Here is a 25,261-nt window from a genome sequence, read left to right as displayed (position 1 = left end):
TTCTTTTTGGTGGTGGAATTATTCAATTTTATACTAGTGCAAGCTTGGATCACCTTAGTTAATATTGAATTTGACTACCAAGAAGACCAATTGCTAATGTGTTATAAAAGCCAGGGGCTTCCTCAGTTTGATGTAACTAAGCTCAATCGTTTTGATCCTTGGAATTGAATGTTTGGGATGATGGGGAGGCTGATCACAGGAATACTACATCGAATATAAGACTGTGGGGATGTACACAGTTCTTATATCTTATATGTTATATAAGATAGATATATAAGATTATATCTTATATCTGTTTGTGTTTCTTTCTCCATCCAGTTTGTTGGCATAACAGCCAATGCAGGATTCCAAAAGTTTTCAGAGAGAATTTCCTCCCCATCTACCTGTCCTTTGCCTTCAATCTAGTAAATAGACTTTTAGGTTATGCCTTACATTATATACCTGGGTGACCTATATACCTTAACATTTGCCTTTTCTTGACTCCAATATTACCCCACCCCACCTCCTCTGATACTCAAACTCCTCCTTCCACTTCTTATTGGTGGTGTGGGGCTTTATTTTACCACTTTGTTAAAGAATTTACAGGAGCAGGAGAATGTGTCCTTCTCCAGCAACTGAATCTGACGTAAGAGAGCTTTGTGTGTATAGGTTGTAGGCTGCCCTTGTTAGTACATTATAAACCGGGGCTCGTCCTGAAAGCCATCACTTACTGGATGATTCCCACGTAGTTCTCAATCTCTGACAAGGGAGCTTTCCTCCAGTTTTTTTTATATCCAATCACTAGAGTGTTTGGCTTCATTCTCCCCAAGCCTGAGGCCTAAACAGAGGACATAAACACATGAGCCATCCTCACCATGCCGGTAAAATACTACTGCAAATGAAAAATGATGTCAAAGAGCACTGAAGTAATGTTCTGAAGATTAGATTACATCTTAATGTATGTCCTTCATGCCCGTACCCAAGCATAAAATAGGAAGATCAGTTCTAAATCATCTCAGCCATAAATGGATTTTAGATGACAGGAATGTAGCTTTGCTAAATTAGCAGTCATTTGCATTACTTCTGACACACTCATTAAAATGGTTCAATAATTTAAAATCGAGTAAGGGTTGGCTTAACTGTCAATGTGCATGTTATAACTTAGAGGTTCAGAACTCATTTCCACCTGCGACGTCCAAAATGTCATCAACAATAAAATCCATGTTTTGGAGATCTCTGTATACCAGGACCATTGAAAACTTCCTTATATTATTTGCTGAAGAATGACTGAGCTCTGCTTCCCTAACAGAATGCTCTTACATGATAGTGTGTGTCCTTAGCCACTGTATTTCATACAAAAACTTTCAGTCATTTTTAGATGACAGGATATGGCTTCTAGCTAATCAGATTTAATGTGGTAATATTACCAAGTCCGTATTAATTGCAAAGTGATGTCTGAGGCACTTGCGATAGGAGCTTGGAATAATGTGGAGGAGACAAGATACACACAAGCAGGTGTAACACAAGAATAAACGCAGCAGAGGAGGCACAAGGGATACTTGTTCTCCAGCGGACGGCTCACAGCTTCATGGAGAGGTGGCATTTATTCTGATTCTTCAAGTTTAATTGGACATTGACAGGTAAAGATAAGGAGAGCTGTAGTGAAGGAAGGTCACCTGGGTCATGAAGATACTAAAGAAATGACCAGCACCAGCCATTCTAAAGGACACAGTCATGAGTAGAAGGACATAGGCACAATCAGAAATGGCTAACATGAGCTTGACCTTCCACATACTTGGTATATGTGTCATGTGAATCTGTATGTTCAGTTTTTTTTTACATTTATTTGTATATTTCTTTACTTTCTTTTTTCATGACTCTTTTATTATCTTAAAAAATTAGGCAAATTTATTCATTTCTATGCTAAATCCTCGGCTTTTTCATGCCTCCTCACCCCCTCTCCACTCCTTGCCTCTTGCCGAAGCCTTTTTCCCTAACAAGCCACCGCTTATTTTGATGGCCTTCTTCTTAGCCCACTGAGTTTAACTGTGCTCAGTTGCATGACCGTGAATATATGTGAGGTTATTAGCTGGTACACAGTCAACTTATCCGTGGATATACCACTGAAGAAAACGACATCCCTCCCCCAGCACCCGTAAATTGCTCATAGTCCCTCTGTAAGGGGTGAGGCCTCGTGAGTCCCCTCCCCTACGCATGATGAAATGGTTATGGGTCCAGTTTTGTACAGGTCTTGTGCAGGTAACCACAGTTGTAGTGAGTTCATGGGTGTGATGCCCATGTCATGTCCAGAAGACACTGTTTTGGGGCAGCCCCAGCCCTGACCCTTACGTTCTTTGTCCCCCTCTTCTGTGATGTTCCTGAGACTTGGAGGGGATGATGTTGAGAACCCCTTTAGGGCCCAGTACTCCACAATCATTTATTCTTCATACCCTGACTAGTGGTGAGTCTCAACATTAAGTAATATTCATTGCAAAAAGAAGCTTCTCCGACGAAGGCGGGACCAGCACTAATCCATGGCTATAAACATCATGTCTATTTAGTAAAACAAGAACGGCAGTCTCCCCTCTGGGATCTAAGACCTCCCTACTCACAGGCTCTAGACCAGGTTTGTGTTAAAAGTCGTGAGTTCCCCTCTGTGGAGCAGGCCTCACATCTAATCAAAAAGTGGTTAGTTATCTCCCTAACAGTCATGCCACCGTTACACAAGGAGGGTATCTTGCCAGACAGGTTATTATTGTAGAATTCCTGGAAAGAAGTTGTGACTGCAAAGGCTGATCAACTGAATCCAGGATGTGGAGAGGTTGGAACGCTGTAAGTTCAGAGCCAAATAACTATTTGTGGCCTCCCTCTGTGTGCCGTCTAACATTTTTGTGGTCTCTGGGTTAATATTTTGAAATAACACAAGTGCTATATTCGGAGGGTCTCTTGGATGGTTTTAACTTTTTCTTTTTCATACTTTTACAGAGACAAGGACTGGGGAACAAGTTTCTGCCATCACTGTGGAAGTAGAAGAAGGAAGGGCAAAGGAAAGAACGAGGGAGAGACAGAAAACTGCAGACTCCAGCATGGAGCTGTAGAGATGATCACATTTATTTAATGTTCTGGAAATAATTCCCAAGGCTGGAGAGATTTTCCGCCCTGATCCACATGCATTTATTAGTGGAGTCTAGCAGCTGCCCACCCGTCATTTGCAAAAGAAAAATGAGAAAGAGAGACTGCCTGGACCACTGCTACCTGCTGTACAAGACGCAAAGAGTCTGAAGTTTTAATAGGATTCTGAATGTCCTCAACCACCAGAACAAATTTGCATTTCAATGAGTGTGGGGGCAGAACGGTGCTGGTAGCCAAAGGCAGCCTCATTTTCTGTTTCCAGTGGATCGTTCCTAGTTCAATGGAACAGAACCTCGGCTTTTGCCTATCCCAAGGAATTTGCAATGCATTCCCTGACCACCTGTGTTCATCTCTGATGCTTCCCTGGTGAGTGGCCTAACTCCAGCCATTGGTTTGAGGAGCGTCATGCACTGGACACTGCTTCTGCCTCTGGGATCCCTCCCTCCATGCCTACCGTACCTGAAGGAGACTCCGGACACCATCTCTGAAGCAGTCTGCTGCTACTGCAGCATAAAAAGCTTTGATTTTGTTCTTTATAAGCCAGGCCTGTTTTTTAGCCATGCCGCTGTTCATCTCCTTCACACACAGCTTGCGAGGTCCCTGTATGAGGCAACGAAATATTAGTTAGAAGTCTCGCTGTTATGCGTTATACTACTGTTGTTTTCCAAATGACAAAAACAGCCAGTTAAGCCTCACTGAATGAAGAGACAGGATTGAGGGGAAAGTACCTCCTTAAATGGGGTTTGCCCAGAACCTTGGAGAGGACCTATGCTACTCACATGATTCATTTTCAACCCCAAATCCAGGCTTAATAACACCTACTTAAACAACTTCCTTGTATACAGAATGGAAAGAAAGGCTGAGGGTGTGGTGGCACACAGGGAAAACACTCAGAATGTGACTGGAGAGGCTCAGGATGAATTCACAATCAACCCGTGATTCAACAGTGAGAGCCGTGTTTATGAACCTCAATGAAATCTCAGTTAGATCTTGACTTCAAGAAACAGACAGAGCTCTTGGGAGCCAGCACATGATGAGCTGCCAGTTCTTCCACAAGCCGCACAAACTGACAGTCCTGTCGGACCTAAGCCCTGCTTCTTGGTGTAGTAAGAATTCCTTCATACCACTCTTTCTCTGCATTGATACATCTATGATTGGGCAAGTTAAGGCTTCCTCCTCATTCATTAACTTTGGTGGGAACAAAAAGATCACGTGTCTATGATGTAAGAGGAGTGAGACAAGCTAAGAGAAGAGGAGGCGGGCATGGTGGTGCTGAAGCATCTTGTAATCTCAAGGTTTACTTCTGGAAACCAACATTTAACTAGTAATTCTTCTTCCATAAAGGTCCAAGTTAGTTCTCTTCTTCTCATGTCTTAATGCAGTTCAAGAGGTGTTTCTGATTACCGCCTATGAGCTTGACAGGACAGATGAACCACCTACTGTTTCCAGTCTATAGAGGAATTTGTATTTTGTTTGGATGACTTCTATCACTGTAAATGGAGACTCATAATTTCACTGAAATCCCAGGCCTAATTCTATGTTGTGTTTGCTCTGCCGCCGCTGGACTGTCGCTGAGCTGGGAGTCAGAGTGTTGGGTTTCAATGTGGCTCTGGACTGATTTACTGATACTACTGGTGTCCTTTCTTGAGGGCAAATACATTTATACAAATAAGGCAATTTCTGGGTCATCACTGCCCAGCATAACAGCTCTTATCCACAGGTTGCCATAGAGCATTTGAAATGTAGTTCATATGAGATATCCTGGAAGTCTCAGTACACAAATACATGTAAAATCAATCTCATTAGCATTTATGCTGGTTGCACACTGAAATAACATTTTGGACATAGTTGAGTTAAACAAATGAAATTATTAAAAATAACTTGATCTATCTTTTTGTCTTTTTAATTAGCAACTAGAAGATTTTGAATTATACATGCAGCACGTATTATATTTCTATCATACAGCCCTAGTTGAGCTTTGAGGCCCCTTCCATTTTATTATTCTGTTTAAATTGAATTAAGTTCTTTGTATATTAGCTGTTTGCCAACATATGTTCTAGAAGTTATCAATATTCCAAACAATTTAATCACCTTACATTAGTCAAAAAGCAAGACTCTTCAACGAAGATAGAAAAGGTAGAAACATCAGGAGGATAGTTATTGAACTAGAAGACCGGGACCTAAGTAAGATATGCAATTATGGAGGAAGTTTCACTCAGGGCTCCAGAATGTCAGTGCATTTTAAACTACCAGCCCTTCCTTGGGCATTCAAGGCTTCACCCCCTACAAGAGGAGAAAAGCATATTGTGTTGAAGGTCATTTAATGTTGATGACAATCATCAGGTAGAAGAACAAGCAACAGCTGAGAAAGATGTTAGACCATCAGGGTTCTAAGCTGCAATGATTGTAAGCTCCTGGGGAAAATGGCGCTTACTCACAGAAATATAGTCTAACATATGTCTGTTAGTATTACAAAGATCTGGATTAAACATTAATTGTGACAGAGAGATTTATTTTAATGACTGAATTTGCCATACTGAAAAGTCATAAAAATATTTCACACAGAATCTCTTTTTGCTAAAAGGGATTATGATGTCCTTGTAGCATACTTATTAATATGAAGCTAGACTGTAATAATATAAGAAGGCTAAAGCCAACTAACAGGAAGGGAGATATCCTGGAACATAATTAACCAATATTCAAATATGCCATTATCACAAAAATGGGTTTTATCATCCAATTAATATATTACTGAGATTAACTTTAGTCAGCATTCCCAAACATGAGCACAGGAACTAATTCCTCAATTTGAACAATGAAACTTTGAAAAATGTGTGTATTTATACCTCAACTTGTGCGTCTATATGTTGAGAGTCTCATGACTGCTTTCTTTGCTTCTCTGGTTGGAACTGCCAGAAGGCTAATTTCTCCCTTTTTCTGATTTGGGCCATGAACCATCTCACCATATACTCCAGTGCCCATTCTTAGGTCATTTCATTCTTCCTATATTTGATCATGTCATTATTTTATTAACATCTTGATAGAGGCTAACTGACATGAAGGGTTTAGTGTCTCTTATCTGAAATTTTGAGGCTGAATAAGAAAAAGATAAGGGGAGGGAGGGAGAGAAGGGGAGCTTCAGTGGCTGAATATGAGTTAGGTGAATAGGGGTCTAGCAAATCCACCGTCTGGACTTGAGGGTATCTGGGTTTTGTTGAAGACCACATATTTCAGGAATGAAAATAGCAACTATCATACTCCCCCAATAATAACATCAACAACATTACCAATAACAACAAATAAAGTTAATTCAGTATTCACTATTTGACAGACACAAAATAGTGCTTGAAAGCAGGTATAATTCTCACGATGACCCTAAAACAGGTAATTTTTTTCATTCAGAGAGACTATATGTGTAAGAGAATCAAAGCCAGTAAGTGCCAAAACAGTGATTCCAAACTTGACTGTTAGTTTCAGCGACCCAGGGAAACCAGCTTCTTAGAGTTGAAAACAAAATTGTAGTTCCCTTTCCATCACTGCTACTTAACATTTCCATAAGGCTGGCTTAACTATTATCAGTATACTTTGGGGAAATAAAATTCCAGTGGTATGCTGCCTCCCCTGAATCCCTTTCCATCTGTTACCTTGGAAAGATGATTGACAACTGAGCTTTCATCTAAAAATTCTGACAGCATCCACAGCCTCAGGAGTTCACAAGAAGTAACTAACCGAGACGTCTTTAATTGATGCAGTAACTGTTTTCTGTTCCCAAGAGAATTTCAGCATGGGGGAGTAGGATTCATGGGTCTTTCATGGAGAGACATCAGCACAGTAACGTGAAGTGTTGCCCAGCATGTGTGTGAAAGTCCCAGATCACACACTTACTTCACAGGAAAAAGTCTACTAGGACCGTAGTCTTTTTTGCAGTTAAAGAATCAAAGGGTTAATTAAAAGCAGGGTTTCTTGACTCTATGGAAGACCTTTTCTCCCTTGCCAATATATGACTGTTTATATTTCTTGTTCATTTCTCCAGTCCTGAAGATATTTTATTGCTTGCTAAACCAAATTTTCTCTAAATTGCTAGAGAAGAAAAACACCCCAAACTGCTTATTCCATCAAAACCGGTTCCTATATTATATTGGTCAAAATGAAATCCACTAATCCAGGGCACTAAAGTTGATAATAAGAGAGAAAGGCTCTTGATAAGTTTTTAACAAATTCTCTGGAGTCACAGTTGGCCATAACTTAACCTGTCAATCTTCCCTATTCAGTAGCTCTCTCCACCCCCTACTGGATAATTGTATTTAGTAATATTGTTTGAGTTAGTGTCATCTAAGCACAGGAAGGAAAGAGAATGTGGCCAACTTTCATAGCATTTAGGATACTGCTAAGTTTAAAAGATGTTTGAGTGTTTCTCAATATGGTGAATTAGTCCACTGCATCATTGCAGGGTTGTCTGACCCTGGTCACAACTTCCTCACCCTCGTTCCTTGGCAGATCCTGGAAGTGTAAATAGTGGTCTTTGATTTTGACAGTTCTCCCAGGGATCAAGCAGTCTTCTTCTTGGCCTACTAAGAGGCACCCTGGGAGGCCTCCACTGACATCCCAATCGCCGTTTTCTTCTCAGGATGGCCCAGTACATGATTTAATTTTCCTGTCTCGTTTTCTCAGTTAGTAAAATAGAAATTAAGAGTTTCTTTGTTTTCTGTGTCTTACATGCTTGCAGATCAAGTAAGAAACTGGGAAAATGCTTTGAAGAATATGTAAGAATTTAGTTGTGTGAACATGTATTGATAAAGACTTAAACTGAGAGAGACACAGAGAGAGCATGAGACAGAGTGAGAGGAGAGAGAAATGAGAGTACACGCAGAGGTAGGACAGTATGGAGGATTTAGATTTTTTTTTTTATTCTAAATGCATTCTCTCCATTTGGAGAATTGGTAAATAATTACTGTTGACTTTTTAGCATCTACTCTGAAAACCTCCAGTCACTTGTCAATCCTGCGCACGTCCCTGAACAATAGGGAAGTCGCTCAACTCTGTCCAAGTCACGGAAAGCTTAGCTTAATTCCTCAGGTATCTGAAGTGTCATCACAATTATTCAAACACTTAATCTGCATTCCATGGGTGGCTACTTAAGGCTGGTTCCTTCTGTTTGGCTTCTGCAGACTAGTGAGTACTCTGGTCTAGTCCTTCCCACCCTTTTGATTTAAACAGTTACCAACCCAGATACCTTCATTTTATCTCTGAGCCAGTTCAGTTCTTGACTCAAAGGCCATTGCTTAAAAATATTTATCACTTTTAGTTGGCCTCCTAAGAAATCAGAAATAATTTCACCTATCCATTTAAATTCATGATTACTTTTTCTGCTAGTCCTGAATCAAGGAGGAGAACTCTTGTTCAAGCTATTCTGTCAATTTCCTATTGTAGGTATCTTCTGTGGTACCTAAAATAGCCCAAGGTGAGCACTTCCCTGGGGTGAACAGTTCCTTTGGGTGAGCACTTCTCTTCTTTTGAGTGATCACTTCTCTTGGGTGAACAGTTCCCTTGGGTGATCACTTCCCTTGGGTGAACAGTTCCCTTGGGTGATCACTTCCCTTGGGTGATCACTTTCCTTGGGTGAACACTTCCCTTGGGTGAGCACTTCCCTTGGATGACGCAACTCTTACCACGAAGACTTCGCAGCAGATACAGAGGCCGCTGTTCTTGGTAAAGGCATGGGTTATATCTAAGAGAGCAGGTCTTGCCATGGGTCCCCCCGTTAAGACAATGCACTGGGGTCTGAAAGTAAAGAAAACATGAGAATTGGCCAATACAAGAAGCATGTGAGCCCAGAACCCCTCAAAGGAAAGAAGAGAAAGCTAAGAAAAATAAGAAAGCTTGGAAAAACGAACAACCACTTCCTTAATCATTTCCTAGACTTCCCACCAGAATTCTTGAATTATCTTGACATCTTAATAGTTTCTTCTAATTAATCACAGCAAAAGAATGAAGTGGGGAAAGGATAGTCTCGGGCTCCCCTTGTCTTTCATTTTTGGGCACTACATCACCCCAGGTCTCCACTCGAGCTTTCCCTCTCTCATCAGTATTTTATTTATCTTCCTTGCTAGTCTGTGTTGTGAGGCACCACTATAATACATAACTAATGAAGACCTAAAACTGCTACTTCTCCTAAGGGAATTTGTTAAATCATAAAGCCTCAGATTGAATGCAAATAAAACCAATGATTAAGATGAGGATATCCCTGTGGCGGATATTCCTCTGAAGTCACATCCTTCAGGTCTTTCTGTCTCCAGGCATGGAAAATGACACAGCACTGTGAGGAGCTGTGACTCTGGGTGGGCAGAGCTCAAAACAGAAGGAAAAACCTGTTCGTTGCTGTTCTTGGTAACAGCATGAATTATAGCCAAGAAAGCAGGCCTTCTGCCCTCATGAAATATGGTAGTGTTGCTATTCATGTTTGAAATGTGCCCACAAAGGTACTTGCAGCTACTCTGGTGAATTTGGCCCCTCTAAAGGAAAGCCACTTGTAATGTGGCATACCAGGGGACCCCAAAAGCCAACTTTACCTGAAATTTTTCACATGGTCTTCCACTGTGGTTAATTCCAGAGCATTGTCTAAGGCACTCACATAGGAAAGAGCCTGTGTGGAGGAACCCCAGTTCACATCTGTGGACAAAGGAGGAAATTGGTACCTCCCAAAATTGACCTTTTCTCTGTATGCCCTGAAAAATTTTTAATAAACCATTCTCTCCTGCATTTTTTCTTGCCTATGCAAGCAACGGTGAGAGAGCCCACGTTAGAGAAAATACAACATAATGTCTCCTGGGAATAGCGCAGTCCCCTTCCATGAGTACCCACGTGAATCCTTAGGAATGAGCCTTTCTTCCAGCCAGGGTCACAATGTAAATCTGCAGCCCCAGAAAGCTTGCTGAGTACGAAAGGCTGTGTGGTGATGACCGCGCAGGCAGAAAGTTCAAGGCCATCACAAATTCTTAAGCTGGGAACCAAGGAGAGATTTCTGTACGCAGAAGCAGCACACAGTCGTTTCTCTTTTGAGTGGCAGAGCTGCCCAGCTGGGGAATTCTTGCTTGTGGGGGTCATGAGGAGAGTTTTAGGCTCTTTAGCAAGGGTCTCCACCTGACCTGCCAGAAACAAGCCTTCTAAAGAGGAAGCTCAGCGCTCACCCTGCTTCAAAAGCAGTGAGTTTAAATATTAAATGGCTTCAGTAAGTTTTATGATGGGAAGTCCCAGAGATGAACTGACAGATCTGCCCCAGAAGATAGTCTCTCAGTGCTTGTGGTGGGGATAAGGAATAGTTTATCTGAGGATCCAACAGAGTGATACGAAGTGTTGTCTATGTACCAGACTAGCAAACCTTGGGACATTCATTCTTTTATTATTATTATTGTTGTTGTTGTTGTTGTTGTTGTTGTTGTTGTTGTGTGTGTGTATGTGCACGCACACTCAAGCATGCATACCACAGCACATGCATTGGGGTCAGAGGACGAGTTTTGTGAACGGGTTTTCACTACTGTAGGCTTAAAAGATTGCACTCAGGTCCTCAGGCTTCCATGGCAAACATTTCGCCTACTGAGCTACTTGCTGGCCTGATAGTCATTCTTTTAGGGCAAAGACTCTACTAGCCAATTTGATATTCATACATAAAAGAATGAACCTCGAACCACACCATATACCAAAATTAAATGCAGTAGATAATAGACCTTAATCAATTATCAAATTATCAAAAGTTCTAAATGTTTGTGGCCTTGGGTTGAGGAAAGATGTCTCAGATTTCTCTCTTTCTCTTTCTCTTTCTCTCTCTCTCTCTCTCTCTCTCTCTCTCTCTCTCTCTCTCTCTCTCACACACACACACACACACACACACACACACACACACACACGCATACACACAAATTACAAAAGATAAAAAAGAAAGATCAATTAGTTTTGATAAAAGATAGGAACTTGTATTAATAAAAACAAACTATCAGGGAAATGAAAAGAGAAGCCACAGGCCTGGAGGAAATCGTCAGAAAGCATATACTGCAAGAGGAGCCTGAATACAGAAGGAAGCCTCACAACTGAGTTAGAAAACAATTTTAAAAAAAGACAAAAGATTCAAATAGCTGCTTAATAAGATATATAAATGGCATGTAAGATTTTCAGTGTCATTAGTCACTAGGAAAATGCAAATTGAGTGACAGTGGCTAGAATTACACCTCTATTACAAGGACTTTAAAGCCAAGTAACAATACTGCATGCTGACAAGGGTGTGGAGTGACTAGGACACCTTTTCAAACTGCTGTTTGGAATGGAAAATAATACTGTTATGCTGGCAGACAATCTTGCAATAAAGTTATATACACCATGTATAACAGTCTTACTCCTAGGCATTTACTCAACAAAAATGAAAACACAGATCCACTTCAATTTTATATATTTATATATATGCTATTAATATATAAAATTATATATAATAATATATATATCCCAAATTGAAAATGACCCACATGTCCATCAACTGTCAATCAGTGACAGAGACTTGTGGTATGTCCATATATAGAACACCACTTATAAATATCAAAGGACAAATTGCTTATACATGCTACAGTATGGATAACCTAAAAATTCATGCTAATCCAAAGACATCCATAAAGACCGTATACCATGATTCTATTTATATGATATTCTGGAAAAGACAGAGTTATAGGTACAGAAGTTAGAAAAGTGGGTGCTAGGAGCTAAGTTCTGGAGAAGGAGCCTGAACACACAGGTGTCCAAGGGGACTCTTCGAGAAATCCTATACCTTTATTGTGACGGTGATAGGGCCTTTATAAATTTGTCAAAGCTTATGGCTGTATATCCAAAGGGGGTGGGACTCTTCCAGCTGAAAATTGTACCCATGGTTAACAATATATAAAGTGATAACAACAACAACAACAACAACAAAATCCCTCTAAAGTAGTTGTTCCCATCTCTGCCTGGCTGGCAGAGTAAGGTAAGGGATGCAATGGTGGCCCTGGGCCTCTGAATGCTGAATTGAGAGTCCCTGAATGTCTCTAACCATATTCACCTTTCTCTTGGGTTCTGACGTTAAGAGCTGAAGCTCAGGCCACGGTGCCTATTGTGCCCAGATTTTTCTTACAACAGTGGCCTTACTTTTTGGTGGTTTGGCTATCCTTCCAGGATGCCTCATGCCCCTTCTTGGTCTTCAAGAACTCTATTTCTACTAAGGCCTTGAGACTTCCCAAATGTCCCACACCCTTGCCTGCATCCACAATTCACTTGTGGTGTTCTTCTCCCTGGAGTCTCATTCTCTGGCTCTGGCATTACCCACCTCCATGTGGCTTGATGTTGTTTTAGAACTTAATTCGTTCATTCAACAAATATTTACTAAACTCATGTAGAGTAGTTGGCTCTGTGAATACAAACTATGAACCAAGAAAGAATTTTGAGCAACTCCAAGGTTGCTCACGCCTCCCCCTTTCCCCAGCAATCTGTTTACACTGCTCTTGTGATGCTTACTATATTGTATTATAATTCATTGCCTGGCTGTGAGTTTGAGAACTCCTTGAGGACAGGGACCCTATCTCACTAGGACTTTAGAAGGAGACAGAAGGGGAGGCCTGTGAGGTTTGGGGTCACATACCTGTGGTCTAAATGTCAGCTCTATCACATCCTGACTTTTATTTTGGCGAGTGATCAACTCTGAAATTTCTCCTCCTCTGAATTGAGCCTCATACCATCAAATGTGCAGCGGTACTGTGCAGATTGAATGAGCGCGCGGCATGTACAGTGCTCCATGCTCTTAATTACTGTGGTCCTTATATTACGCAGCATCGTAACAAAGTGCCTTGCACACAGTACTTGTAAGCCTGTGGAAGCTACGCGATAAACAGTCGATGGATGCATAGAGGGAGCCGGAAGCCCATCCTAGGAGGCCTTTGTTCTCTTACCTGGCTTCTTATAAGTCACATAGATATAGAGGGATAACTCAATGACATAGGTGATGACAGCTGCCCACCAGTTGATGACAAACATGACCGCACAGCACAGAATTGCTCCGAAAAGAGACACCCACATGTTGTAAATCCCGTACGCCGGCCTCCATCCTGGAAGGAAACATCACATAGGAAACATTTTGCCACTGCTCTCACTACTCTGTATTATAGGAGTGCAGATAATATGTCTTCCTCTGGCATAAAAATTTAAGTTTTTAGGTGCATTTCCTAACTCTTAACGTTTTTGTTTTTTTTTAATCTTGGATCCTTGATCTACAAAAGTCTTGTTTGTACCAAAGATGATGCTGTAAAATTTGGGAAATATGAAACATCTGGAAAGTAGATGGTCACAGACTGGACCCATCTGTGCTTCCTATGTGCCCTGATTGTCCTCCCAAACTACCAGAGCTTAAGCAAATCACCACCAGGATTGGGAAGGAAGAAGGTAGGTTGGAAAACGTGGTGTCTGGGCAACAGGTGGGGTGGAAGAACATCCTGTCTATGAAAGAGTCAGTCATAAAAGTGGGCCTTTGTTCCATTTGCAAAGCAATGGAAACAGCCTGCCTTATGATCGTCCTAAGAGGACAGTGTTTGATCCTTCACAAGCAAGAATCTTATAGAAGAGGAGAAATGTTTCTACCAGTGGTCCTTAAACCCAACAGATGCATAGCATTATGTTTTATAAAGTATCTGCCACAGTTATAATACGCACAGGCTTCCATGTTTCATTAGTTTTCCGAAGTGAAGGAGACTAGGAAAGCATTCAGTCAGGATGGGAAAACCTGAGCTGGAGGACGGATTTGGTCAGTGGGTGAATAAGACTTTAAATCTGGAGTCACTGAAATCCCTTGGAACTCTGTCTAGAGGAGCAATTTCCTCAATGGCCACAAGAGGGAAACAGCACTCCAGGAACACTGTTAGAAAAGCCAGACCTTTTCTTAGTTCTGCTTCCTTCTGAGAGGCAGCGGACGGAGGTCAGGTGGTCAGGGAGGGGGTGGGGTGGGTTTGGAGAGTCGTATTTGGGGTTTGTGAATCTACATGCATCTTCCTGTATATGTTTTTTTTTCTATTTTTCTTCCCCCTTTCTCTCTTTCCCATTACTCCTTTCCACTCTTCTGACAATTATTGTAACCAGCTTTTTTTTTTTTTTTTTTTTTTTTTTTTTTTTTTTTTTTAAATCATAGCAAAACATGGCATGGGATCACAGATTCATGTTAAAAGACCAACCACACTAAACTGAAAATCTGCAGTTACTTTCTAAAATCAAGTAGCCCTGCGTGGATACAGGCTCCCTGGCCTCCCTTTCTATAACTCGTTAGCCTTTTGTGGATACAGACTCCCCAGCCTCCTTTGCAAACCCGCTGCCAATAAGGCTGAGGATGGCGGCAAACCGTGATAGTATTTATTTAGTATTTTGGATGAAGTCCTCACGGTGAAAAGTCTGAGAATCATATAGCCATCAGATGACTTTCTGGAAGCAACAGAAGGAATTTTATTGGACAGTGGGAGCAAAGAAGAAATGAAGGATGATGAGCTAGAGGAAGGCTCTTGGGTGTGGAATTTTAAGCCATTTAAGACCAGAGCCCAATTGTGCACCGATGTCCCAGGCGTGCGCATGGCGGTCGATCTGCATTGCCTACACTCAGCAGGTAATTATGGGAACTGCTCATCCTTCTCTTCTGCACCATGGGCAGGAAACAAATTGATAGTGAGGAAGTCTCAAATATATACATTTATTCCACTTCTGTGGTCACTTTTACCCTGGAAATAAATAGTGGTGTTTTTCTACTGCTGAAATAAATGTGGTTTCTCTTGCAATGAATAATTTATTGCCACAGGAGAAAATTGACTTTACGGTTGGTCAAAAAGGCCATTGCTCACATGATTCTTTTTCTATTTCATAAGTCATCCCCCAACTCACCAAAATAAAGTAGATTGTGCTGCCGACTAAGATATAAGAAAACATAAAAACACAGATTGAACACTTTTCACACTTATTTCATTTTATTGAGACAAACTAACTGTTTGCTTAGGCCTATGCTTCTCATTTTGGCTTACCTGGAGATTTGGCGTACGAGGCATGGAAGCAGGAGAAATTAATGAGTGCGTAGGAGGCCAGGAAGAAGTTGGAGATGATGGGAGCGATGACGTTCAGCTCCGCTGTAAGAGAAGCAGAATAGCACATGTACAGTGAGCAGGGAGTGCAGGGGCTGGACAGCTGGTAAGGCTGGAAGCTCAACTTCTTCCAGAAATTGGAAACATAGCTAAAATCTGTCAAAGTTTAAGAAGCTAGTGATTTTTCTTTGAGGATTCTCTCTCTCTCTCTCTCTCTCTCTCTCTCTCTCTCTCTCTCTCTCTCTCTCTGCCAAGGTTTCCATGGAGTGAGACTCAAGAAAACCTGCCAGTCAGAAAACAGACAATCCAGACCTCTGTCTATCCCAGGACTAAGCGCATAACGAGTTACTCTATGGCAATTTTGGATGCATCACATCCTGTATTCTTTATCTGCTATGTAAACAGTCAAGAGGCTCTGTAGGATGGAAATTCATGTGGTTTTAAGGAGATAATTTTATGTAGGCATTACATTAAATCAATGATTTTAAAGGGGATAATTTAATAGGTACATTTTTAAAAAGTTGACTGTGTGATCATTTAAATGCAGAAGAAGGGGGCTGGTAAGATGGCTCAGCAGGTTAAGGTGTGTGCTGCCAAACCCGACTCCATGAGTTAGATCCCAGGGACCCACGTGGAAGGAGAGAACTAACTTCCACAAGGTGTCTTCTGACCTACATGTTAGTACGGGCACGTACACACACACACACACACACACACACACACACACACACACACACACACACAAATGTAATGAAACATTAAATGCAGCAGAGGGCAGTAATTTGAAGTCTTAAACATTATATTGTATTAGTGGAATATCTCTCTATATAAACCATTTTTATTTAATTTCTTAAAAGTTTAACAAATTTAGTAGGAGTTATATGTAGCACCCCCCCCCCAACTTCATAGACATCGTATAAGGACACATATATTATAGTTGTTCCCAGGGTTTCACATGCAAAGAAGGACCCTTAGTTTGGGCCTTAAGGGACAACAAGGATGGTGGAAGCTGACAAATATGCCTTTTTAAAACCTTGTGGCTACTTCTAGCTTGCTTGGGAAAGAAAACCCAAATTATAGTCCAGGTAAGTGGTTCTCAAAAAAACTCAAGTCTAGGAGCGATTAGAAGGGGAGGATGAAAAATGCAGATTCCAAATCCTCAGTGATTCTAACTCAGCAGCCCTAAGTTTGGACCTGCAAAATCTGCACTTTCAGAGACACCTTGGTGCTTCTGAGCGGATGGTCAAGTAGCTCCCTGTGAAGAAACACTAGCATAACGATTCAGCTTGCCAGGTTAGAGCTATCAGGCTGGTGCATAGAGCAGGGTGGGGGCGGGGTGTGTGTGTCTCCCATGGTTAAGACACACTGAATTGGAGGAAGGGTTCAGTTGCATTTGGCTGGATGGGCTTCTAACACTCAGGTTCCAAGAACAGACAAAAGCCTCCAGCCTCCCTCGCATCCTCAAATGCCCTCTTCACCTAAGGATTTCTCGCTTCCTTCTTAGACAAACGCTAGCATTTCCAGACAGAGTCTTAAGATAAACCAGCTAATTTCTCAAGCTAAAAGCAAAAGCCCGAATCACATGAAGAATCTTTGGCTTTCAACTAGTGCAAGAAAACTACCCACCGATGAGAATGAATGCCATGGCTATCACAAAAGTGAGAAAGTATCCTCTCAGGGGCTCGTTGTTTTTCCCATAGCCCTTTGCGAAGAACTGCAGTCCTTTGAAGATGTTGTCCTTGCACAGAGCCTAATGGGAAAAAAGAGGAGACATTTGTCATTTATATCTATGCACAGTCGTTTTCTCTAGGTGATTCAGAAAAGAAGATTTGGGAAAGATTAAGCGATGCACAATACGAGGCGCAAGTTAACACTGAGGCTCATCATTCTTTATATTATCGGAATCGATCTTGACTATGTGGCAGACACAGCACTTGAGCCAGATGCAAACATTAACGGTTGCAGAAAATGATGGAAAGTGATGGCTGGTGGGAGCCACTATTTCAGTGCGTTTCGCATGCAGTGGAGACAGCGCGCGCGCACACTTCCATGGCTGTATCATTACCTGGAATACTTTGGGCGCACTGACGAGGGAGGCCAGGGCTGAAGAGAGTGTTGCGGAAAAGATCCCCGCAGTGATGAGGGGGCCGAACCCTGACACCATGCTCATAACCTTGAGAAGAGAGAGGGTTTCGGATAAGGCAGCTCACCCAACAAACAGTTCGAAAGTTAACTGTTCTTCAACACGCTTTTTTCCTTCTCCGCTTCCTGCGATTCACACTCTTTTAAATTAATGAATGCTTTCCCCTGATTCACTTTTGAGTTTGTACTGCTTACCTCTTTTTTATTTACCAAGCACCCACCACAAAATATTTAGAAAACACTGGAAAAACTAAAGAAGGGAGTGCTTTCAAGGACTCCCATAGTGTCTCCCCTGCGCTCCCTCATGCTCTGGTGGGAGGAACCTCTACCCCACAGCGGGTGGTGTTGAATAGGTGTGGGGACAGCTTGTCTGACTCCAGTCTTCTTGAAGGCACTGTTTTTACTTCTATCAAAGAGTTTCCAAACCTTTGCTTTCCTTGTGCTCTTTAAACATGACTTTATTTTTTGACATAATTGAGATACTCATGCTTTGCCTCGGAATCACAATGAGAATGATACCAGCACCAACATGGCCTCTGGGAACAGATTTTCCATGATTATGAGGAGCCTATCAGCTTGAGTCATATTTTGGAATAATGATTTCAACTGAGTTGATGTGTCTGTGTTGGTTGTTAAAATTAGACAGATGCAGACTTCTCAGTCCATTTACTTGTTACTCCCTTTACCAACCATGTAGGACAATTAGTATGTTTTGAGTCCTGTGCTTTCCCATGTTGATCGGCCCTCATTTTGTCCCAGTTTCTCATTCACAATTTCCCCTTGCCCTGTCTCTTGGCCATGTGGGGCCACCTTAGATTTTTCTAATCTAAAGCCTGTACACAAAATGCACTCCAAGTGCTAGCTAGCATCTCCATTCCAGCACAGCATCTCACAGAGTTGACTGGAAGCTATGGAACAATGTGGTGCTCCCTCCTGGTGGCACAGCTCACATCTTACCACAGTGCCTGAAAAGCACAAGAACTGCCACCACACCATGCCTGCATGATCTCTTCCTCTCCCACACCACCTGCTCCTTGCTTGACTCAAATCAATCTATATAATCAATTGCAGATCCAGAAGCCTTACTATTCTTGATATTCTGAAAATGCAGACAATAGCAATAAACATTCCCCCCCCCCCAAGGTGCATACCTGAAAATTGTTCATCAGCCCATACTGACATGGTTCATGTTGACATCTCGAGAAGTCGTAGCCCAGCCCGCAGGCTGCAGATCCATTGCAATTCATCCCAGAAACGATGGTGTCATTTATGCTTCCAGTGGCGTCTCGGACCACACATGCCGCTGAGAGAACAATGTTTGTCTGTCATTGTTTTCTTTTCCTTGCTCCTTTTCAGTGCTAGGGACAGAACCCAGGGCCTTGTGCTTGTGAAGCAAACGCTAGCAAACACTGTGGCACTGAGCTAAATCCCTGACCCCCACATCATCTCCTCATCTTGTCAGCCTTTGTCAGCGTCCTGCTCTCTGAGGGTCTTGTTCTAAAACATGCTTAGTCAGCACTGAGTCTGAACATGTATATTCAGAGCCTGTGCGGACTGTCAATTCTTGGGACACAGTCGCTGGAGCTCCCAGCCTCTGAGTCCTGTGAACACCCTGGTTTTTACTCACACTGCCTTAGGTGGTCCTCACCCCCGAGGCTATCTTGTAGTAGGCTTGGGCACCGAGACTCTGATTCTCTGATCTTCTAAAATGGGTTGTGCTTTGGCATAACATGTATACAGCTCATATCTAGCTCAGTTCTACTGACCACATGATTTTTAATAACTCCCGTTGCCTGAGAGGTGGCAATCGAGAGAAGACACTAAGAAATCTAATAACTAAGAAAATGTGGCCTTGCTTTCAGGTAATTCTTTGCATGTGTTTCAGAAACAGAGTTATAATTCTACTTTAGATGTAATTTTAAATGTTTTTTTTTCGAGATTATAATGTAATAATATCATTTCCTCCCTTTTCTGTCCTCTCTCCAAACCCTCTCATATACCCACCTGTCTTGCTCTTTCAAATTCATGGCCTCTTTTTTGTTAATTGTTGTGTGTGTGTGTTTGTGTATTTTTGAACACATGAATACAATGTGCTTAGTCTGAATACTGTTTGCTGGTATGTTTTCAGAGCTGGCCATATAGTACTGGATTACCAGTTGCTGTGCTTTTCCCTGAGGAAGACCGTTTCTTCCGCTCTCAGCATTCCTTAGTTCCCTATAGCTCCATCCCTATCGTTGAGGCTTTGTGGGCTTTCCTACCCTCATCCACGTTAGCATGTCTATTGATGCCTCCTTGTTCAGGTCACATATATGTAATTTTAATTGCTTTAATGATAAAGATAGCACCACCCAGTAAGATGGTTGCATAGTTTCTGCCTATGTCAGCACTGATGAAAAAAAAAAAAGAATAAAAAATATTAGACTTCATCCCAAACAAAAATATAGGCAAGGCTTTGGAAATCCACAAAAGAAAAGAGCTGAACAGAGATGCACCCCTGCACCCCTGTACCCCTGCACTGCTGAACCAAGTAATTGTGCAGTTCCCTGGCTGGGTAATGGGACTCAGAAGCCGCTTCCAAAGATAAGCTGGAGCAGCTTCACCCTTAACACAAGCCAAAGCCCTCATGAGCTTAAATCCAGTTGTAGTATTTGGAGAGACAGTGATTTCTCCAGCTGATGAGGCAGCATCGGTGAGATGCTGTTTTGTCAATGGGATTCAGGGCAGTGGGGCTTAGGAGGCATCATGAAGATCTTCCCTTGGGTCTGTTAGAACCACTGGTGAGGAGTGGTCCAGGGAGGTAGTTGTGGACAGCAGAGAGCTGGATGTGGATGGACTGAAGAGTACAGGTGGCCAGGGAGAGATCTTATCAAGCCTGGCGTTTGATGCCTCTGAAGCTTATAGGTAGATGAAATTCTAGAGATAACCGTGGTTCACTGTGTTAGAGCCCAAAAACTCACAAGTTGTAGGGGTGCACCCTCTGCCAGATGATTAATGCTCGGGAGGCCTTGATGGTACCAAGTCAGGTCCTCCACATGCACCCATCCCTGTGCTGTGACTGCTCCCACATCCCCAGGGCACTTAGGAGACATTCTTCTGCTAGAACAGGCACATCAGGTCTGTGCTCTGGGAGTCTCAGGAGAGTGAGAGAACCTGTCCAGCTTACAGAGGGACAGAATGGCCAGCAGTGGCCCCTGGTACCCTAAGAAGAACAGCTGCTAGACAGTGAATGCTGGCTGGCATTGTGCGCTTGCTTGTCCAGTACAGACTAGGCAACAGCGTACACCAGAGGAGAGACAAGAGCCCAGATTCAACCGACTGCCCTCCCCCAACGCTTGTAACTAGCACCTTCCATTCTGAAGACCCGGCAGAAGACATTCTAATATAATTTCTCCTACTGTGTGATTCCTTTTTTTCCTGTCCTGCATATTTAGCAGTATCTTCACTGTATTATATATCTTTTGAAACTTTTTAATATTTATATTTATTTTCGTCATACATTCATCTTATTTTATGCATTTTTTTGGTCCCCACTTTGGGGCAACATTTTTCCCTTCTTTGTTTCTTTTCTGGCCCTTCTCTCCTTCCTTTTTTCCCTATACCTCTCTACATTTCATAGTATTTTGAATTTGCTTCATTAGCTTTTTTCTTTTCTTTTAAAAAAAGATTTAGATTTTCAAGCATGTGTCTGTGTGTATCTATGTGAGGGTGTGTGCTTATGGATGTTGGTGCTCACAGAGGCCCCAGGCATTGAATCTCCTGGAGCTGGAGTTACAGGCTGTTGTGAGCTGCCCAACATGGGTGCTGAGAACCAAACTTGGGTCCTCTGCAAGACTAGCAGGTGCTCTTAACACCTACCTAGCCATCTCTCCAGCCCAGACTTTTTAAAATACTTTTTTTTTTATTTTTATCCTTTTTATTATATTTATTCAATTTTGTTTTTGACAATTGTGAAATATTTTTCCTTTACATTTTTTCTATTTCTTGTTCTCTTCTCCACTCCCCTTTTTTTCTTTTAGCTCTTTAACCTTATTTCTTTTATTTTTTCATCTTTCTTTACCTTCTTCCTGCATCTCATTCAGTTCTCATGTATAGCACATTCTGATGTAATGGCATTCTCAGTTCATGGTGGCTGGTGATGTATTAGTGGCTGTAATTGATTTTAAGTGGATTTCTGTGTCTCATGTGGTTTGATGTTATTGTGAGTAGAGAGGTTTGTATCCTCCTTCATTGGTAGTGAGGAATAAGACTGCAAGAATAACTAACTAAGAAAGACCTCCCCCTCAAAAAAAAAAAAAAATCCGGAAGAGATATCTAAACCAAGAGATGCACTAACCACACAAACATAAGAAACCTCAAAAAGCTAGCAGCATGACTTTTCCAAGAGATCGTAACTCCATGAGTGCTAAACTCAAAGATATAGAGATGTGCAAAATGCAGCATGATGATGTCGGTTTTCTGGTAAAAATGATCAATAACCTAAAAGAAGATACAAACTACCAGATGAATTTGATCCAGGCCGTAGAGAGGAACATCAGCAAATAGAAAAACAAACAAAAAAAGAAGCAAAATGAAGGAGATGATGAGCCACACGGGCGACAAGTCCGCAACATGGAAAACTCAGCAAAGAAACGAAGATTTCTGAAAAGCAAAGCAAACAAACCCAGACGCATTGAAAACAAAAAACTCACTGAATCCAATAAAAACCCAGCAGGCCTGGTCACCAAGAAACCTGCCACACAGAAAGAAGAATGTCAGAGATGGAGGCTGGGGTCGATGGAGCATGGCGGTCAGAAATCGGCACAGGAAACACAGTAGCAAACAAGCATGACCACATCTAAGGGCTCTGAGACACTAAAGCTCAGAACCCACAACACAGAAGAGGCCAGCACTAAAGACATCAAGAATCTACCGAATTATACCAGAGAGACTCCAAATTTGGAGAAAGACACAGATATTCCAGCACCAGAAACATTTAGAACTCCAAATAGATACAATGAGAGAAGAAATCTCCATGATGTCAAAATGCTGAAAATACATAGCAAAGAAAACCATCTTCAAAGCTGTAAGGGGGAAATGGCAACTCATCTACAAAGGCAGAAACAACACAACAACACCAAGCATCTCACAGGCCACCCTCAAAGCCAAGAAGGCTTGGAACGAGATATTCCAAGCCCCCAATGCAAACAGCTGTCGACCAAGATTGCTATGCCCAGCAAAGTTATCTTTTCATATCAACAGAGAAATAAGGGCCCCAAAGACAGTGATGTGTGCCAAACTCATGCTGCAGAAGAGGCTTAAGGAGTTATCATACACAAAAAAGGGGAGGGAAAATGATATAATTAGAGTATAATATCAAAAGTAAAATTTAGAAAAGGAAAACAAATGACAGCATATGCTGGTAGGGATGTGGGGAAAGATGAACTCTTAGTCACTATTGGTGGGAATGTAAACCCGTGTAGCCCCTATGGAAACCAATATGAATATTTCCCAAGAAACTGAAAATAGATTTAATATAAGACCCAGATAGACTCTTGGCTATATACACAAAAACTTCTAAGTAGATGTATCTCAGAGATATGTGTACATCCATGCTTACTGCTGCACTGTCCACAATAGTCAGGACATGAAAGTAGCTTAAATGTCTGTCAACATACAAATGGATGGAGGACATGTGTGATGTCTACACAATGAAGTTTTATGCTGCCAGAAAGGAAAATGAAATTATGTCAGGGGCAGGAAAATGGACACATTTGAAAATCATTATGTTAAGTGAAACAAACCAGCCTCAGAGAGACAAATACTGCATGTTTTCTTTCAGATATAGAACCTAGATTTACAATTATACATACATGTGTGTGTATGTGTTTGTAGGCCATAGAACCAGAATGGAGATTATGAGAGAAGATGATGTGGTATTAGAGGAGGTGAGAAATAGAGAGAGTAATGGGACACAGGAAATAGGAAAGCAGAAGCAGGAAGTGACGTGGGAAGGAAGAGGCAAGGAGAGGGCGTGGAAAAGAGCAGTGGAGAAAGGGACAGCTTAGAACCAACTGAACTGACACGCACTTCTGTGGACGTTGTGATGGCATACATCCCTCTGTATGTTAACTGAACAAATAAGTAAATAATAAGGCAATACTTTGGGGAAAATATCAATATTTCCTAACTAGCCATTAATATTAATGGTGAGACAATCTTCTTTCTGTTTCATTATTTTCACACACTTGAATACTTCTACTATTTTCTATTATAAACTTTGTAATGATGAACATCTTTATGCATTTTTTTTCTTCTTGAGAATACTCATTGCTCTTGAGAAGGAACCAGGTTCAGTTTCCAGCACTCACATGGTAACTCACAACCATCAGTAACTCCAGTTCCAGGGGCTCCAGTGCCCTCTTCTGACCTCTGCAGGGACCAGGCACATACGTAGAGCCCATAAACACATGCAGGCAAAGCATACACACACATAAAAAACAATTAAGTACACCTAAAAAGATAAAGTTTTTTTTAAGTGCTCACAATTCTGTTTCTGAGACTCTACCCTGGAGAAATATTTTAAAATTTAGAAGAAAAAGTTAATATGTTATTTGCTAGAAAATGGATGGAATGGAAATAATCATGCTAAGCAAAATAAGCCAGACTCAGAAAAGTAAATATTGCCAGTTTTCTCTCATATGTAGAATTTAGATTTAAATCTGGGTCTCTACATGTGTGTATATCTATGTACATACCTACACATACACATACACATATACATGATGTGGAAGTAGAAGGGGACTAAGTAGGGAGAGGAAAAATACTAAAGGGAAGGAAAGGATATAACAAAGTGCTGTGGGAAGGCAAGGATGAGAAAATACAAAGATGTGTTGGGGGATATTCGATCACACTGTGAACCCCAAGTTTGCATTTGGTTAATTAAATAAGATTAGCCTTGGGTCAGGAGGCTCTGTCAGCAACTAGTTAACAGAAAGTAATCATCAAGTATCAGAGGGCATCCAGGAGAGAGAAACACACACAGGAAGTAGAAGGGTGGGATTTGGAGTGGCACAGCGTTTTCTGGTTTGGTGGAACAGAAGCACAGGTCTTCCATGGATGCCAGCAAGGAGAGGGGTAGCGAGTTACTACTCAGCCTCTCTGAGCTCACAGGTTTTCACCCCAGCCTTTGAATCTTGAGTCTTATTCATAATTAGAATGATAGAGATTAGTTAAAGCTACCATTGTGTTGAAGTTGAAACAATGATGCATATGAATAAGACATCAAGGAAATGAAACAAAGAAGAAAGATGGAGTATATATTTTAATTTTTTACTTTCCTTATGAGCTTTTCTGACTATAATCTCTGCCATTGTGTATTTAACAGTGATTGAAATATATGGATATAATTGTAAACTATACACAAGGATTTAAATATAAAAGATAGATTCTTTGTAAACCAAATGTCAACTAACTAAGCTGTTCATTTGGCTTTCCTACACCACTGTGGGTGGTCTCTTACTTATTACTACAACCTTTAAAGACAGCCCCCAAGGTGGCTCATTGGTCTGAGGGTATGATTCTTGCTTATAGAGTACATGATCACTGGTTCTAACCCTAGATAAGCCATTCCATTAGGAGCTGGGGTCATGGCTCAGTCAGTAAAGTGCTCACTGCACATGTATCAGGACCTTTATAGGAACCCCCAGAACCTATGGAAAGCCAGGCATGGTGGAATGTGTCACTGTGCTCCTATGGTGAGGTGGGATGGGAAGACAAGTGATTCCCTAGAAGATGACAGGTCAGAAAGCCTGGTGTGCACAGCAGTCAACAACAGAGAGACACTGTTTTAATTGAGGGTGAAGACAAGGACCTAGACAGACAACAGACAGACAGACAGATAGAGACAAAAA

General features: G+C 41.5%; 1 protein-coding gene across 3 annotated transcripts in view; it reads right to left on the bottom strand.

The window, feature by feature from the left end:
• Window positions 1-25,261, bottom strand: part of Slc12a1 (solute carrier family 12 member 1) — an 82,497-nt gene that overhangs the window by 27,402 nt on the left and 29,834 nt on the right. For all 3 annotated transcript variants that reach the window (XM_059261297.1, XM_059261298.1, XM_059261296.1), the window contains exons 10-18: window positions 18,524-18,675; window positions 17,296-17,403; window positions 16,857-16,980; window positions 15,174-15,275; window positions 13,071-13,226; window positions 9,681-9,780; window positions 8,781-8,892; window positions 3,571-3,711; window positions 711-817 (exon numbers count right to left, since the gene is read on the bottom strand). In XM_059261297.1, the coding sequence (XP_059117280.1) occupies window positions 711-817; window positions 3,571-3,711; window positions 8,781-8,892; window positions 9,681-9,780; window positions 13,071-13,226; window positions 15,174-15,275; window positions 16,857-16,980; window positions 17,296-17,403; window positions 18,524-18,675 (1,102 nt within the window). The remainder of the gene's footprint in view (window positions 1-710; window positions 818-3,570; window positions 3,712-8,780; window positions 8,893-9,680; window positions 9,781-13,070; window positions 13,227-15,173; window positions 15,276-16,856; window positions 16,981-17,295; window positions 17,404-18,523; window positions 18,676-25,261) is intronic.

Source organism: Peromyscus eremicus, chromosome 4 (genome assembly GCF_949786415.1).
Source record: "Peromyscus eremicus chromosome 4, PerEre_H2_v1, whole genome shotgun sequence".
In the NCBI taxonomy this organism is placed as follows: Eukaryota; Metazoa; Chordata; class Mammalia; order Rodentia; family Cricetidae; genus Peromyscus; species Peromyscus eremicus.
This window is presented reverse-complemented; position numbering and strand designations above follow the sequence as displayed.